General features: G+C 35.6%; 1 protein-coding gene across 8 annotated transcripts in view; it reads left to right on the top strand.

The window, feature by feature from the left end:
- The first annotated feature begins 708 nt into the window (after positions 1 to 708).
- The window catches only part of LOC6502092 (protein pangolin, isoforms A/H/I/S), a 61,668-nt gene continuing 46,912 nt past the window's right edge, over positions 709 to 15,464 (top strand). Inside the window, exons 1-3 of one of the 8 annotated variants that reach the window (XM_032455835.2) lie at positions 782 to 1,418; positions 13,571 to 13,591; positions 13,673 to 13,891. In XM_032455835.2, coding sequence (XP_032311726.1) covers positions 13,727 to 13,891 — 165 coding nt within the window. In that variant the 5' untranslated portion in view covers positions 782 to 1,418; positions 13,571 to 13,591; positions 13,673 to 13,726. Of the gene's footprint in view, positions 1,419 to 13,570; positions 13,892 to 15,464 lie in introns of all 8 variants that reach the window. The other 7 variants (XM_032455842.2, XM_044717771.1, XM_032455840.2 and 4 more) reach the window with 7 other exon arrangements.

The raw sequence follows: 15,464 nt of genomic DNA, 5'->3' as shown, positions 1-15,464 counted from the left end.
TTTTTATAATGGATGGAAGCGGATGAATTATTTTACAACAAAAATAATACTAAACTATTCTATATATAATATACTGCTAAAGATGGAAACCTTTACCCTTATCGGTGGGGGCGAAGAATTCATATTAGACTCCTACTATCTTTCTGAAATATTCCAATAATACTTTTTAGATTCCGATAAGATGGACGTTTATAGTGAAAAAATTGATCGCCCTACTGTGTAATGTTTCCCTATTAAAATCAATATTCTCCAATTATCGAAATGAATTCGAATATTTAAAAGGGTGCATATTGAGTTCATTTTCCAAAACAAAATACCAGAAAATTTTTTATGAATAAATAAAGTTCTATTTAAAAAATAGGAATTAATAATTACAATGACTGCGAAAAGTAAACTATCCTTTAAACACCAAAAATTCGGTGTTAGAAAACGCTGAATGTAGAGATGCAATAGCGATTTGAAATTCTAACACAGTGTCGGGCAAAACGTTCACATGTATAACATTAAAGTACATAAACAGCAAAAAAAAAATACAAGCCATTTATTGAATGGAAAATCTTAGTAAATAATGTTGTTTATCCTTAATGTATAAATTTAATTTTTTTTTTTTTAATGAAAGACCTACGCTACGCCTTGATATTATTATCGAAATTCCCCCACCTCTATTACCCGGTTCGAGCCTGAGTTACCGATTAAGAGAGAGAGAGAGAAAGAATGGCATCCAAGAGTGATGGGCTAAAATATCGCTAGAGACCACAAATTTAGATTTTTTCATGCGATGTTTAATTCGATGCTTGATAGATATTTTTCTCCACTCTAATTTTGAATTTCTTTACTGACGTATCGCGGTAGCGGATTGATTTGGTTTGAAAAATATTTTTAAATGTGGATGTTAATTTATTTTTAAAGTCCCACGTGCCTGTTCAATCAAATGTGCTAAATTTCACCTGATAGCCAACTTAAAGTACAAAATTTGTACATAAAACGAGGACACTATTGCAATCATGTTACGATCTGCTGTGACAAGTATATATTAATATACGTACCTATACATGCACATTCCGAAGTGTAGGTGTATGTAAATCTAGGATATTTATGTATGTAACTCGGTATCGTGCTCTGGCAGATACAAACACCGAACTCAGTGCGATCAAGCTTCATACATATGTATGTACATATGTATGTTCGGCGTACTCGTTGACTGTATTCCAAGAATAAAAACTTGTGAAAGTGTGAATAAAATAAATTTGTATATTAAAGTGTTGTCAAATTATTGATTACAAATTGCGGAACACACAAAAAATGTTTCAGTCTTATTCAAAAGAAAGTTAAAGCAAACATTTAAAAATTATGTTTTGCCGTCGGAAAATTAGTTTTGTTGCTCTGTAGAAATAAATGTGTCTTCCCATGTAGAAACTGTAAGTAAAATTTTTTTTATATATACTAACGCTACCAAAGATTAAACTTTTTATGCCATTTATTTGTTTAATGTAAGCTTTAATTCTTGTTTAGTGGAAAGCGACTTCAAAAATAAATCGAAGTATATTTATGTAAACAGCTCTTAAAGCAAGAGTAGTAGAAGGCGTCATTTCGCTTTATGTACAGATACGTACATATATACATACATACGTATGTACGTACACACAAGAACTTAAGATCCTCTGTTTTGAGTCTTTGGATTTGGCTACAATACCCATACAGTCACAGCGTAACCCAAACCCTGATGTTTGTTTATTTGTTTGCTGAAAATAAAATTTTCTGTATTCTGTTTTACTCTTATTTTTGTAGAGCCCAAGCCGTATTTTGGTCTCTACCTGTTGATATACCACAATCTTGTCTCTAAATAGAAACTCGTTGTGTCATTAGTCTTGCGTCGATGCGTAGCTTGTTATTGACACTGTCGTCGTGGGTAAAGTTTTACCTTGAACTAGTATGTATTTATGTACATAGTTATTTCCTTCTGCGAGTACCATATTACCTACCTTTCCATTTGCTCAAAAATCTCACCGACCCATCGTGCAGGTAGCAAAGTGCCATATATGGTTGGTACTTCAAATTATTTTAAGTTAAAAAAATTAGAGTTTAGGAAAAATGTCGCTTTGGTTAAATACTTCAATAAATTAGGTAAGCTTAAATCTAATGAAAAATAATGGTATTAATAGTATTAAACACACAAAACAATAATGGTATTCCTAAAGGGGGAAAGAAGATTTTAACAATTTTTATACCCTTGCAGAGGGTATTATAATTTTGGTCAAAAGTGTGCAACGCAGTGAAGGAGACATCTCCGACCCTATAAAGTATATATATTCTTGATCAGGACCACCTCCTGAGTCGATATAAGCATGTCCGTCTGTCCGTCTGTCTGTCTGTCGGTTTCTACGCAAACTAGTCTCTCAGTTTTGGAGCTATCGAGTTGAAACTTTGCACACATCCTTTTTTTCCTTTGCAGGCAGTACATAAGTCGGAACGGCCGAGATCGGTCGACTATATCCTATAGCTGCCATATAACTAATTGATCGGAAATGCCATAACTTTGATGTTTTTTATGTTAGAGGGTTGAGACTTTCCACACATGTTATATTTGATCAAAATATCTTGTGTACAAAATTGTGTACAAAAACATAAGGATCGGCCGACTATATCCTATAGCTGTCATAGAACGATCGAAATTGACATAACTTTAGTGTTTTTTAAGTTAGAAAGATGGGACTTGGTACAGATTACTCTTTGGGCAAAATATTTCAATATGCCAAATAAGGATCGGCCGACTATATACGCTCCACTCCGAAGTTAGCTTTCCTTTCTTGTTTTATATGTTTTTTTTCTTGTTTTTTTTTGGACGGTATTACGGTATTATAATTTAGGTCAAAAGTGTGCAACGCAGTGAAGGAGACATCTCCGACCCCATAAAGTATATACATTCTTGATCAGGATCACCTCCTGAGTCGATATAGACATGTCCGTCTGTATGTCGGATTCTACGCAAACTAGTCTTTCGGTTTTAAAGTTATCGAGTTGAAACTTTGCACACATCCTTATTTTCCTTGCAAGTGGTATATAAGTCGGAACGGCCGGGATCGGTCGACTATATTCTATAGCTGCCATATAACTGATTCATCGGAAATGCCATAACTTTTGGGGTTTTTTTTAAGGGGGCATGCGCAGTTTGAGGGCCAAAAAATAGGAATTTTTTCCGAAGTTTTTTCTCGTAAACTATTGCATTTTTTTGAAATATCGTTTTATGATGTGAAAGTACATTATTTTAACTTAAATTTGAAAAAAAAAGTAGAAAATATTTAGGGGTTTCAAAGTTATGCCCCGTCGAAGTGAGGTCCATCCGAAAAAGACGAGTTGCGGTGACCAACACTGTGAAAATCTGGATCGTTTGAAATCAAAAAATGAAACGGATTTACATTTATTAAAAGTTTATCTAGTACTTAATCGAAGGATATTAAAAAAAAAATATTATTAATTATAATTTTGGTCAAAAGTGTGCAACGCAGTGAAGGAGACATCTCCGACCCTATAAAGTATATATATTCTTGATCAGGATCACCTCCTGAGTCGATGTGAGCATGTCCGTCTGTCTGTCTGTCTGTCTGTCGGTTTCTACGCAAACTTGTCTCTCAGTTTTGGAGCTATGGAGTTGAAACTTTGCACACATCCTTTTTTTCCTTGCAGGTAGTATATAAGTCGGAACGGCCGGGATCGGTCGACTATATCCTATAGCTGCCATATAACTGATTGATCGGAAATGCCATAACTTTGGTATTGTTTAAGTTAGAGGGTGGGGCCAAATATCTTATGTACAAAATTTCATAAGGATCGGCCGACTATATCCTATAGCTGTCATAGAACGATCGGAATTGGCATAACTTTGGTGTTTTTTAAGTTAGAAAGATGGGACTTGGTATAGATTACTTTTTGGGCAAAATAATTCGACTATATACGATCAGCTATATATCTAATAATATAAGATGCGTGGCGCCACCTAGCGGACTGCGACTGAACTGCAAGGGTATATCAACTTCAGCTCCGCCCGAAGTTAGCTTTCCTTTCTTGTTTAAGTTAGAAATATGGGACTTGGTACAGATTTGCGCAAAATAATCCGATTTGCCAAATTTCATAAGGATCTGCCGACTACATCATATACCCTCTGCAAGGGTATAAAAAAAGGACCAAACTCCCTAATTTGTGCATCATTGAAAAAATAACAAAATGACACAACGCAATTGAGTATCTGCGGTTTTAAAGAGAGTTTCGGTGAAAATATTTTTTTTTACTCTCCGTGCTCTCCGTGTACGAGTCAAAAATTTATAAATATACTAATATCCATAATGGATTCTTTCCATCCAATGAATTTTTTTTAGGTATTTCATTATGGGCAGTTGGCAACTAATTTTAGAAGAAAAGCTAACTTCGGCGGAACCGAAGTTGATATAATCTGGCAGTTAAGTGGCAGCTTATAATTTAAGATATATATCGCAAATACAGGAATTATAGCCTGTATTTGCGATATATATCTTGAATTATAAGCTCGACTGATAAGATCGACCCTTGTGAGAATTTTATTATAAAATTAATTTCTTATAATACAATTTTAAAAATTCCAATCTGCTGACTTTAAGAACACCACAGTTGGGTCTTTTCGGCTCGATTAATTTTTGACAGTTACAGCTATATAGTGGGTATTGGTCACAGAAAGTCTAATTTTCCACCTTAAAAAACACAAGTTATATGGCAAATGTAGGATATAGTCTTCCGGCCGAAAAGAACCGGGGTTGGAGATTTCTCCTTTACTGCATTTGACCAGTTACGCCAGTTTTTCGGTACAACTTACAAAAATTCTGTCATTCATGCCACGTTGTCAATGTTGTCTCATTAATACTGAATAAAACGAGACAAATTTCATTTGTTTTTTTTAAGTTAGAGGGTTGGGACGTTCCACAGATTTTATTTTTGGCCAAAATGTCTTATATTCCTCTATCTAATATCATAAGGATCGTCCGACCGTATCCTATGGCTGCCATGTAAATGAAAGATCGGAAATGGTCGAACCTTGCTATTTTAAAGATGCTTGGGGCTCTTTGCAAAAATAATGAACGGGCTACTATCCCAAATACGATCCCAAATATATATAATGATATAAGCTGCAGTTAGGTACTGTAAGGGTTCGACTCCGCCCGAAGTTAGCTTTCCTTTCTTGTTTTTATACCCTTGCAGAGGGTATTATAATTTTGGTCAAAAGTGTGCAACGCAGTGAAGGAGACATCTCCGACCCTATAAAGTATATATATATAGGTACAGAGTCTATTTTGGGAAAAACAATCTGATTTTCCAAATTTCATAAGGATCGGCCGCCCATATACGATCCGCTATATATCTAATAATATAAAATGCGTGGTGCCACCTAGCGGACTGCGACTGAACTGCAAGGGTATATCAACTTCGGCTCCGCCCGAAGTTAGCTTTCCTTTCTTGTTATTTGATGTAACATGTAGCAGAAGATTTGAAAATGTTCTATGTGCCTCTTACCAGCATAAAGGATACTCCAATCCAAAGGTATGGTTTTATCTACATAATTTTTAACAAAGAATTTGCCAAAAGTCATTTACAGTCACTAAATATTTTTACTTATATTCTACATTTGAAGTTGCGGCGATGACATCTCAACCATCCCGATCCGACTCTCGCGTAAAAGTTATTCAGGAAATACGATTCATTTTATTGATTTATTGAACTTGAATTTTAAAAAATATTGGGAATATTTATTGAAATATGAAATATGAATTTTACTGAAATATGAATTATAAATGAGCAATTTATAATTCTTTCAAATTCTTTAAGCTTACGTTAAAAAATTACAACTTTCTAAATGATAAACTCAGAAATTTAGAGTCAATGATTTAACTATTTAACTATTCCACTTTCCTTAAGGGTAAACTCTAAATGGAAGAACATCAAAATACACTGAAATAAAATATATTCATAACAAAGATTTTTTTTTTCAAAATTGACTATCAATTTTTTTTACCCTTGCAGAGAGAATTATAATTTTGGACAAAAGTGTTTCACGCAGTGAAGGAGGTATTTCCGACCTCGCAAAGCATATATATTCTTGGCCAGCATCACCTCCTGAGTCAATATAAGCATGTCCATCTCTTCGTCTGTCGGTTTCTACGCAAACTAGTCTCTCAGTTTTAAAGCTATCGAGTTGAAACTTTGCACACATCATTCTTTTCCTTGCAGGTAGTATATAAGTCGGATGGGTCGACTATGTCCTATAGCTGCCATATAACTGATTGATCGGAAATGCCATAACTTTGGGGTTTTTTAAGTTAGAGCGTTGGGACTTTCCACACATGTTATTTTTAGCTAATATCTGATGTACAAAATTTCATAAGGATCGGCCGACTATATCCTATAGCTAACTTTTGTGTTTTTATACCCTTGCAGAGAGTATTATAATTTTGGTCAAAAGTAACGTAGTGAAGGAGACATCTCCGACCCTATAAAGTATATATATTCTTGATCAGGATCACCTCCTGAGTCGATATGAGCATGTTCGTCTGTCTGTCTGTCCGTCTGTCTGTCGGTTTCTACGCAAACTAGTCTCTCAGTTTTAAAGCTATCGAGTTGAAACTTTGCACGAGTCCTTCTTTTTCTTGCAGGTAGTATATATGTAAGTCGGAATGGCCGGGATCGGTAGACTATATCCTATAGCTGCCATATAGCTGATTGATCGGAAATGCCACAACTTCGTTGTTTTTCAAGTTAGAAGGATGGGACTTTCTATGCATTCTAATTTGGGCAAACTTATCCGATCTGCCAAATTTCATACGGATCGACCGTCTATAATCTATAGTTATCATATAACTGATTGATCGGAAATGTCAATGGATTGAGTTTCAATGGATTTCTCTTTGGGCAAAATAATTCGATATTCCAAATTTCATAAGGATCGGCCGACTATATACGATCCCCTATATATCTAATTTTATAAGATGCGTGGCGCCACCTAGCGGACTGCGACTCAACTGCAAGGTATATAAATTTCGGCTCCGTCCGAAGTTAGCTTTCCTTTCTTGTTCTTTTTTATGTTTGCAATCTACAAAAAGGAAATCCGAAACCCAATAAGTTTGTGTAATGCTATGAATATGGACCTTAGCTTCGCCGCCAGTACACTATTTGGTAGCTCTACTTATCGGACTTTATCTTAAGTAAGCGACATTTCCCAGATATGAATGATATATCAAAAGTTGCGTTATCTCAACGGCTATCTTGTCATGAAATATGAATAGGATCATTATAGACAATTTTGAAAATTTCTTTTTAGTGTATTTTGTTTTAAAGAAAGTGAATAAAATATTTAAGGGGGCATGGGCAGTTGGAGCGCCAAAAAATAGACATTTTTCCCGAATTTTTTCTCGCTTTATTATGTGAAAGTACATCATTTTAAATTAAAAAAAAAAAAAAAAAAACAAGAAAAGAAACTTTGGGCGGAGCCGAAGTTGATATACTCTTGCAGTTGTGCCATTTCTGATCGTTCAGTTATATGGCGGCTATTGGATATGGTTGGCCGATCCCTATGAAATTTGGCAAATCAAATTATATGAACTTTGGAGTTTTTTAAGTTAGAGGGTTGTGACTTTCCACACATTTTATATTTGACCGAAACATCTTATGTACAAAATTTCATAAGGATCGTCCGACTATATCCAATAGACGCCATATATCTGAACGATCTAAAATGACGCAATTTTGTAATTTTGAACAACAGAAAGGCCACTTTTTTAAAAATTCATAATATTGGGAATTCGTTTGAAGCAGTAATTGTCATTAGGAACTGCCAACTATATCCGATATATACATTTTAAGATAATCTGTCACTGCTAGGGTATATCAACTTCGACTCCGTTCGAAGATAGCTTTCCTTTTTTGTTTCTTTATATATGTGGCTGAAGATTATAGATTGTGTTCTGAAGAACTGCTTTCAGGGACAGTGCAAATATCACTGTAGGCGGCAGTCCACGAGGAGACGACCTGCATGCCTTGGCGTGCGCGAACAATTCAAAATTTTCTGTAGCCATCCGATCTGTATGAATTATACACCAATCAAAAGGTATTGTTTTGATTAGATAATTTTTGTCCAAACATTTTCCCAAAAGTTGTTTGGTTTTGGAGAAATTAGGGTGAAAGTAAAAAATTTGAATCACTAAATTGGGGCTGGTGAAGACATTTTAGTCCCCAAATAGAATATTTGTATATATTCGCATTCTACTCCTAAATACGCGTCGTTTGGTACGAACCGACCCGATCCTTTCTTTCAGAAGTTATTCAAGAAATTCGCTTTTTACAGCTTTTTATACCCCTGCAGACGGTATTATAATTTTGGTAAAAAGTGTGCAACGCAGTGAAGGAGACATCTCCGACCCTATAAAGTATATAATTTCTTGATCAGGATCACCTCCTGAGTCGATATAAGCATGTCCGTCTGTCAATCTGTCCGTCTGTCGGTTTCTACGGAAACTAGTCTCTCAGTTTTAGACCTATTGAGTTGAAACTTTGCACACATCCTTCTTTTCCTTGCAGGTAGTATATAAGTCGAAACGGCCGGGATTGGTCGACTATATCCTATAGTTGCCATATAACTGATTGATCGGAAATGCCATAACTTTGGTATTGTTTAAGTTAGAGGGTGGGGCCAAATATCTTATGTACAAAATTTCATAAGGATCGGCCGACTATATCCTATAGCTGTCATATTACGATCGGAATTGGCATAACTTTGTTGTTTTTTAAGTTAGAAAAAAGGGACTTGGTACAGATTCTATTTTGGACAAAATAATCTGATTTGCCGAACTTCATAAGGATCGACCAACTATATCCTATAGCTGTCACAGAACGATAGGAATTGACATAACTTTGGTGTTTTTTAAGCTAGAAAGATGGGACTTGGTACAGATTCCATTTTAGGCAATCTAATTCGATCTTTTCATAAGGATCGGCCAACTATATCTTATAGCTGCAAGGGCGCCGCCCGAAGATAGCTTTCCTTTCTTGATTCAAATGAAGGCAGTTTATCCGTGTTGTCTGGTTGTCTGTTTGCACTACTTTTTTCTTGGCAATTCCGAAAAACATTGGAAGTGTTTGTTACTATCATATGAGCAACTTTTGTTCTACAACTTTTTGAAATGCCTTAAGCTTACGTTAAAAATTAAAAAAATAAACTTTGTTATTTAAAAAATTTACAACTTTATAATAAAGAAAGATATAAGATTGTCAAAAAAGTTTTGCTGTATTTTTAATGAATTTTCAATTGTTCACAAAATTGGTTATAATAATGCGATTTAAGTCAAATATGCGCCGTTTTGTTCGATGACGAGTTCCCAACGAGATGCCAACTTCAAATGCCTTCTTATAAAAGCTTGCTCTTTTGGCCTCTTCTGCATGAGTGCTGCATTCAAGCGGTCCAGTTGTTGGCAGTACAGGTCCGAATTGAGCGTTTGGCTATAGGGAAGCAGCTCATAGTGGATGATTACCTGCCAATCCTACCAAACACACAGAAGAACCTTCCTGGCCGTCAATCCACGCTTGGCCATCGTCTGGGCAGCTTCATCGCTTTACGATCACGACCATTTCCACTTCACGTTGTCTTAAGTGATCCACTTTTCATCGCCAGTCACCATCCGCTTCAAAAACGGGTCGATTTTGTTGCGATTCAGAAGCGATTCGCATGCATCCATACGGTCAAAAATGGTTTTTTGCGTCAAATCTTGTGGCACCTATACATCGAGCTTTTTTTTATACCCTTGCAGAGGGTATTATAATTTTGGTCAAAAGTGTGCAACGCAGTGAAGGAGACATCTCCGACCCTATAAAGTGTATATATTCTTGATCAGGATCACCTCCTGAGTCGATATAAGCATGTCCGTCTGTCTGTTTCTACGCAAACTAGTCTCTTAGTTTTAGAGCTATCGAGTTGAAACTTTGCACACATCATTCTTTCCTTTGCAGGCAGTATATAAGTCGGAACGGCCGGGATCGGTCGACTATATCCTATAGCTGCCATATAACTGATTGATCGGAAATGCCATAACATTGGTGTTTTTTAAGTTAGAGGGTTGGGACTTTCCACACATGTTATATTTGACCAACATATCTTATGTACAAAGTTTCATTAGGATCGCCCGACTATATCCTATAGCTGTCATAGAACGATCGAAATTGGCATAACTTTGGTGTTTTTTAAGTTAGAAAGATGGGATTTGGTACAGGGATTTGGTTTACTTTGGGAAAAACAATCTGATTGATCGGAAATGCTATAACTTCGTTGTTTTTCAAGTTAGAAGGATGGGAGTTTCAATGGGGGTTCCTCTTTGGGCAAAATAATTCGATACGCCAAATTTCATAAGGATCGGTGTACGGTGTAACTATATACAGTGGCGGCGCGAGGGGGGGGGGGGGGGGGGGGGGGGCGAGGAAGCCGAAAAATTTTAGCAAAAAAAAAAAAAAAGTTTTGTCAATGCAAAAACGGGTGGCAAAAGCGTCTTTCGCCCCGAGCGCCAACGAGGCTCGCGCCGCCACTGACTATATACGATCCGCTATATATCTAATAATATAAGATGCGTGGCGCCACCTAGCGGACTGCGACTCAACTGCAAGGGTATATAAACTTCGGCTCCGCCCGAAGTTAGCTTTCCTTTCTTGTTTATCATCCAAACTTCTTCAAATGGTTTATAACGGATTGATGACTCATGCCCAGCTCTTGGCCGATGCTACTATGCCGATCTCTTTCGATTAATTCAGCGACTTTATCGCAATTTTCGATGACAGCCCTTCCGGACCTGTCCGCATCTTCGGCCACCTCTGCACCAGAACGAAAACGTTGAAACTATCGTTGTGCGGTGGAAATGGAAACTCTATCGTCTCCATAAACGGCACAAATTTAATTGGCAGCGTGAGTTTCATTTTTTTCCTTTATCGTAGTGTAAAATACGCCGTATTTTTTCTTTATTTTGCTCCATGTTTGCGACGCTATAACTCACGAACGGCTCAAAACAAACAACAATAAATCAAAAACGTTTTGGTGCTATAGCTGCTATAGCTTTTTGGATCCTATAGCTGCCAAATAACTGATTGATGAAATATTTTCTTGGAACTTTTAGGTTTCTTAAATATGCATATTTAAACAAGAATTTCTAAAATTTTGGGAAAAAAATATTTGACAGTTAGCCATTGAGACGTCATTTCCCATGACTCCTGGCAAAAAAGGTGCTTTCGCGTTGACAGCATAACTCCTGACAGAATCATCTGAAATGTCTAAATATTTTCCTTTAGTACAGACCTAAAACTAGAAACTGAACGAAGGAAAAAAAATCAAGTAAAAATTGAATTTTTGGGACACCTTTTTGCAAAAAAATTCAAGTTTTGGTGAAATTTTTCGAACATTTTTTTTTTTAAATAGTTGTAATCAACGAAAAATAAAATCCTCGTTCAAGTTCTAGATAATCGTATCTCGAAGGCCTGTGCCAAATTTTATCAAGATCGGTTGAGCAGTTTCCGAGAACTCTTGACAACCGACTTCGAAAACACAGTTTTGAGAAAAACGCGCTTAAAGTTTGGGCTCTGCCTATACCTGACCTCGAGCGTCCACCTTTTCAGCGCTGTATCTCCAAAAGTTTTATTCAAATCGACTTGAAAATTTGGGAGATTCTGTAGAATTTCATAAAAAAAAACGATTTTTTTTGCCGCCAAACCCACCTAACCCCCTAAGTTTGAGGTTTGGGTTCATAATGATCGGCCGACTATATCCTATAGCTGTCATAGAACGATAAGAATTTGCATAAATTTGGTGTTTTTTAAGTTAAAAAGATGGGACTTAGTACAGATTGCATTTTGGGCAATCTTATCCTATTTGCAACATTTTATTAGGATCGGCCGCCTATATCCTATAGCTCTTATATAACTGAACAATCAAAATTGGGTTAACTTTTTTGTTTTTGAAGCTATCCGTCGGAGCTGTCCGTTTTGAAGCTGTGGGACGGAATCCGTCCCATCATTCGTTTTGGACAATTTAATCCGATCTTTTGTAAGGATTTTCCGACTATATCCTATACCTGCCATATAACGGAACGATCGGAAGTGGCACAAACTTGCTATTTTTAAATATGCTTGGGGCTATTTCCAATATTTTTATTAGAACATTTATTTGATGGTGAAATTCTCAAAAGGTTCGGAAAACTATATAAGCTGCTGCTTAACTACAAGGGTATATCAACTTCGGCTTCGCTCGAAGTTAGCTTTCCTTTAATGTTTGTTTTTGATAATTTTTTATATAGTGAAACTCTCACACAAAATACAACATCAATTTTGAATTTTTAATAGAATTTTGTGCACATTTTTAATTAAAATTTGTAAACTAACTAAATTCCAAAACATTTGTAAATTAAAAATACGTATAACTTCAGAATCACTGAAGCTATCGAAAACTTCTTTACATCTTTGGAAAGGTTTTTTGGTGAATAGATAAAAGAGATCTTTACAATTAAAGTATTGCTAACTGTGTGAATCGCCTGTCCAGAGGTTACTTTAATATTCTATATATTATGTGTTCTATTTTAAATAATTGAAGATCTATATACAAGGTGAGTTCCAAAGTAAACAGGACTTAAAAAAAAAGCCAGAAAAAAAGTTTTTTCGGCAAAATCAATTTATTTTATTCAAAATAGTCTCCTTCTGCTTTAATACAGTTTTTTGCACGGTCAAAAAGCATGTCGAACGAGTGTTTTAGCTTGTTGCAGGGTATGGCCGTCAGTATGCCGGTGCCTTGACAATCTTGTCAAGGAAGTTGGGGTCTTTTTTTGCCTCTTTAATGATGTCCTTCGAATGTTGAATTCGGAGCAATTTTTGGACGTCAGTCAATTTATGCTGAACAAACCGTGCGCCCACCTTTTGTAAGCCCAAATGTTCGGTCAAAATGCGATAAATCGATGTTTTGGAGATGTTCAATTCTATTCCATGAATTTCAATGATGATTTCGGCTGATTTTTTATGAATTCACACACAGTTTCGATGGAATTTTCGGTGATCACGGCTTTTGGTTGGCCCACATGTTCATCGTCATTTATGTCCTCACGACCACTTTGAAAACGTTGAAACCACTCGTGCACTCTCGAAACGTTTCGGTAAAAGTTTTACCAATTTGAAAACAAAATTTAATGTTGGCTCTTTGTTCGAAGCTCATTTTCGCACCGATGACAAAAACATACTGATACTTAAAACGCAATAACCTCACTTCCAATAGATGTCATGCAATTTTTACTGGAAGTCGATAACGGATAGCAGATTCTAAAGCATCAGTTGACATATAGATGGCGCCACTAGAGGGCGCTAGATTCAAAAAGTCCTGTTTAATTGGAACGCACCTTGTATACAAAAAACAGTACCATATTTTTCTGTCGGCCTGTGTTATAAGTTAAGAAAGATACGCATTATTTCTTTTAAAACCTTTATTTTTACCGATCTATTCTTTAATTATTATAATGTTCATTTTCTACATTTTTAGATGGATCAAACGGTTTAAAAAGTATTATTTCTGGCAACCTTCAGAAAAAAGGACGTAGCTTTATTATGGCGACAATATTTGACGATTCCATAATTGTTGCAGGTAACAAGATCTAGCATACTCTAGATACCACATAAAAATTTTAAGGGTAAAAACATGCCGCATACACACACCAGACATGGATCATCTGGAGATGATTTATGCAGCACTGATGAAGTTAAGATATTTAAAGACGAAGGAGATCGTGAGGATGATAAAATATCTTCTGAAAATCTATTAGTCGAAGAAAAATCAAGCTTAATAGATTTAACGGAAAGTGAGGTGAGATTATTTACCTTTTAATATATTATGTCTATATAAGGGATATATAACTTATATAATATAAGGGAAACTTAATTAGAATTTTAAGAAGTCTAAAAAATTCTCCGCTGGAGCGTGGATAAAAAATATTCTTACACACCCACGTGTCGTTGTTATATTGATTTTCTTGCACGTGCCGAATAAGAATATTTTGATTTCCTTGCAAAGGGTATTACAATTTTGGTCAAAAGTGTGCAACGTAGTGAAGGCGACAACTCCTATATTATTCTTGATCAGGATCGACTCCTGAGTGTCGGTGTCCGGCTGTCCGTTTCTACGCAAACTAGTCTCTCACTTTTAAAGCTATCGAGTTGAAACTTTGCACACATCCTTCTTTTGATTGCAGGCAGAATATAGTCGGAATGGCCGAGATCGTTCGACTATATCCTATAGCTGCCATATAACTAATTGATCGGCCTTTTTCCTATAGACGCCATTTAACTTAACTATCGCAAATAGATAAACCTTAACTGCAAGGGTATATCAACTTCGGCTCCGCTCGAAGTTAGCTTTCCATTCTTGTTTTTCTATCAAAAATTTAATTTTTGGGAATTTTTAATTTATTCTAGTTCATTTACAATATACATTTACATACAAATACATTTACATGTGTTAAATGTACTCTACAAATTTAAAAATTCGTCAAGCCGTTTTTGAGATACAATGGAAAAACTTGATAAGACTCGGTTTTTAAAAAAACGCGCTTAAATTTTAGCGGATGTGTGCTGTATCTTTAAAACTACTACGAACGAATAAATAATCGTTCTACCATGTTATTCTAAACATTTAAAAAAATCAATTTATGAAAAAAATCAATTTCTTAAACCCGGCACATGAATTGAACCTTCTAAGTTAGAAGTGCGAGTCTTTTATGAATTATATTATTAGCCATCATAGTTGATCTGCCACATTTAATAAGGATCAACCAAATTTATTGTCGAATGGTCGAAATTGCCATTCCGTGCCAAGCTTCTATTCTTGTGCATATAGAAGCTTAGGACTTCCTTCAAATTTCATAATATTTAAAATTTTTCTTATACTAAAATTCTGCGTTAAATCTTCATATAAATTCAAGAGTATATAAAATTCGGCGCTACCTTAAAATATCTTTCCTTTCTTATTTAGAGTATTATACCTACCCTTAACTTCATTTTGTAAACGTAAGAGGGCCACACCCCCTTCCCGCTATATTTATTACATCGGTAAAGTTCGATTGGCTGTTCTTTCTTGAATGGTGAAAATAAACACGGGTTAGAACTGTAGTCTCTGTGATTTGTCCAAATTGGGCTTTTATTTTATGGAATGTGTCGGTCACAATAATTTTCGCAATACATGATTATAGGTTTATAATCATATAGCAGTATATAAGACGGAATGGCCTGGATCGGTCGACTATATTCTTTAGCTGCCATATAACTAATAGATCGGAAATGCCACAATTTGTTGTTTTTAAAGATTCTTGGGTCTGTTTTATACATTTTTATTAGCAAAATTTTTTAAAAAAATGATTTGATGGTGAAATTCTTATAAGGAT

This window comes from Drosophila ananassae (genome assembly GCF_017639315.1).
Source record: "Drosophila ananassae strain 14024-0371.13 chromosome 4 unlocalized genomic scaffold, ASM1763931v2 tig00000061, whole genome shotgun sequence".
NCBI lineage: Eukaryota > Metazoa > Arthropoda > Insecta > Diptera > Drosophilidae > Drosophila > Drosophila ananassae.
Note: the sequence above shows the minus strand (reverse complement) of the source record. Positions and strands in the feature narration are given on the sequence as shown.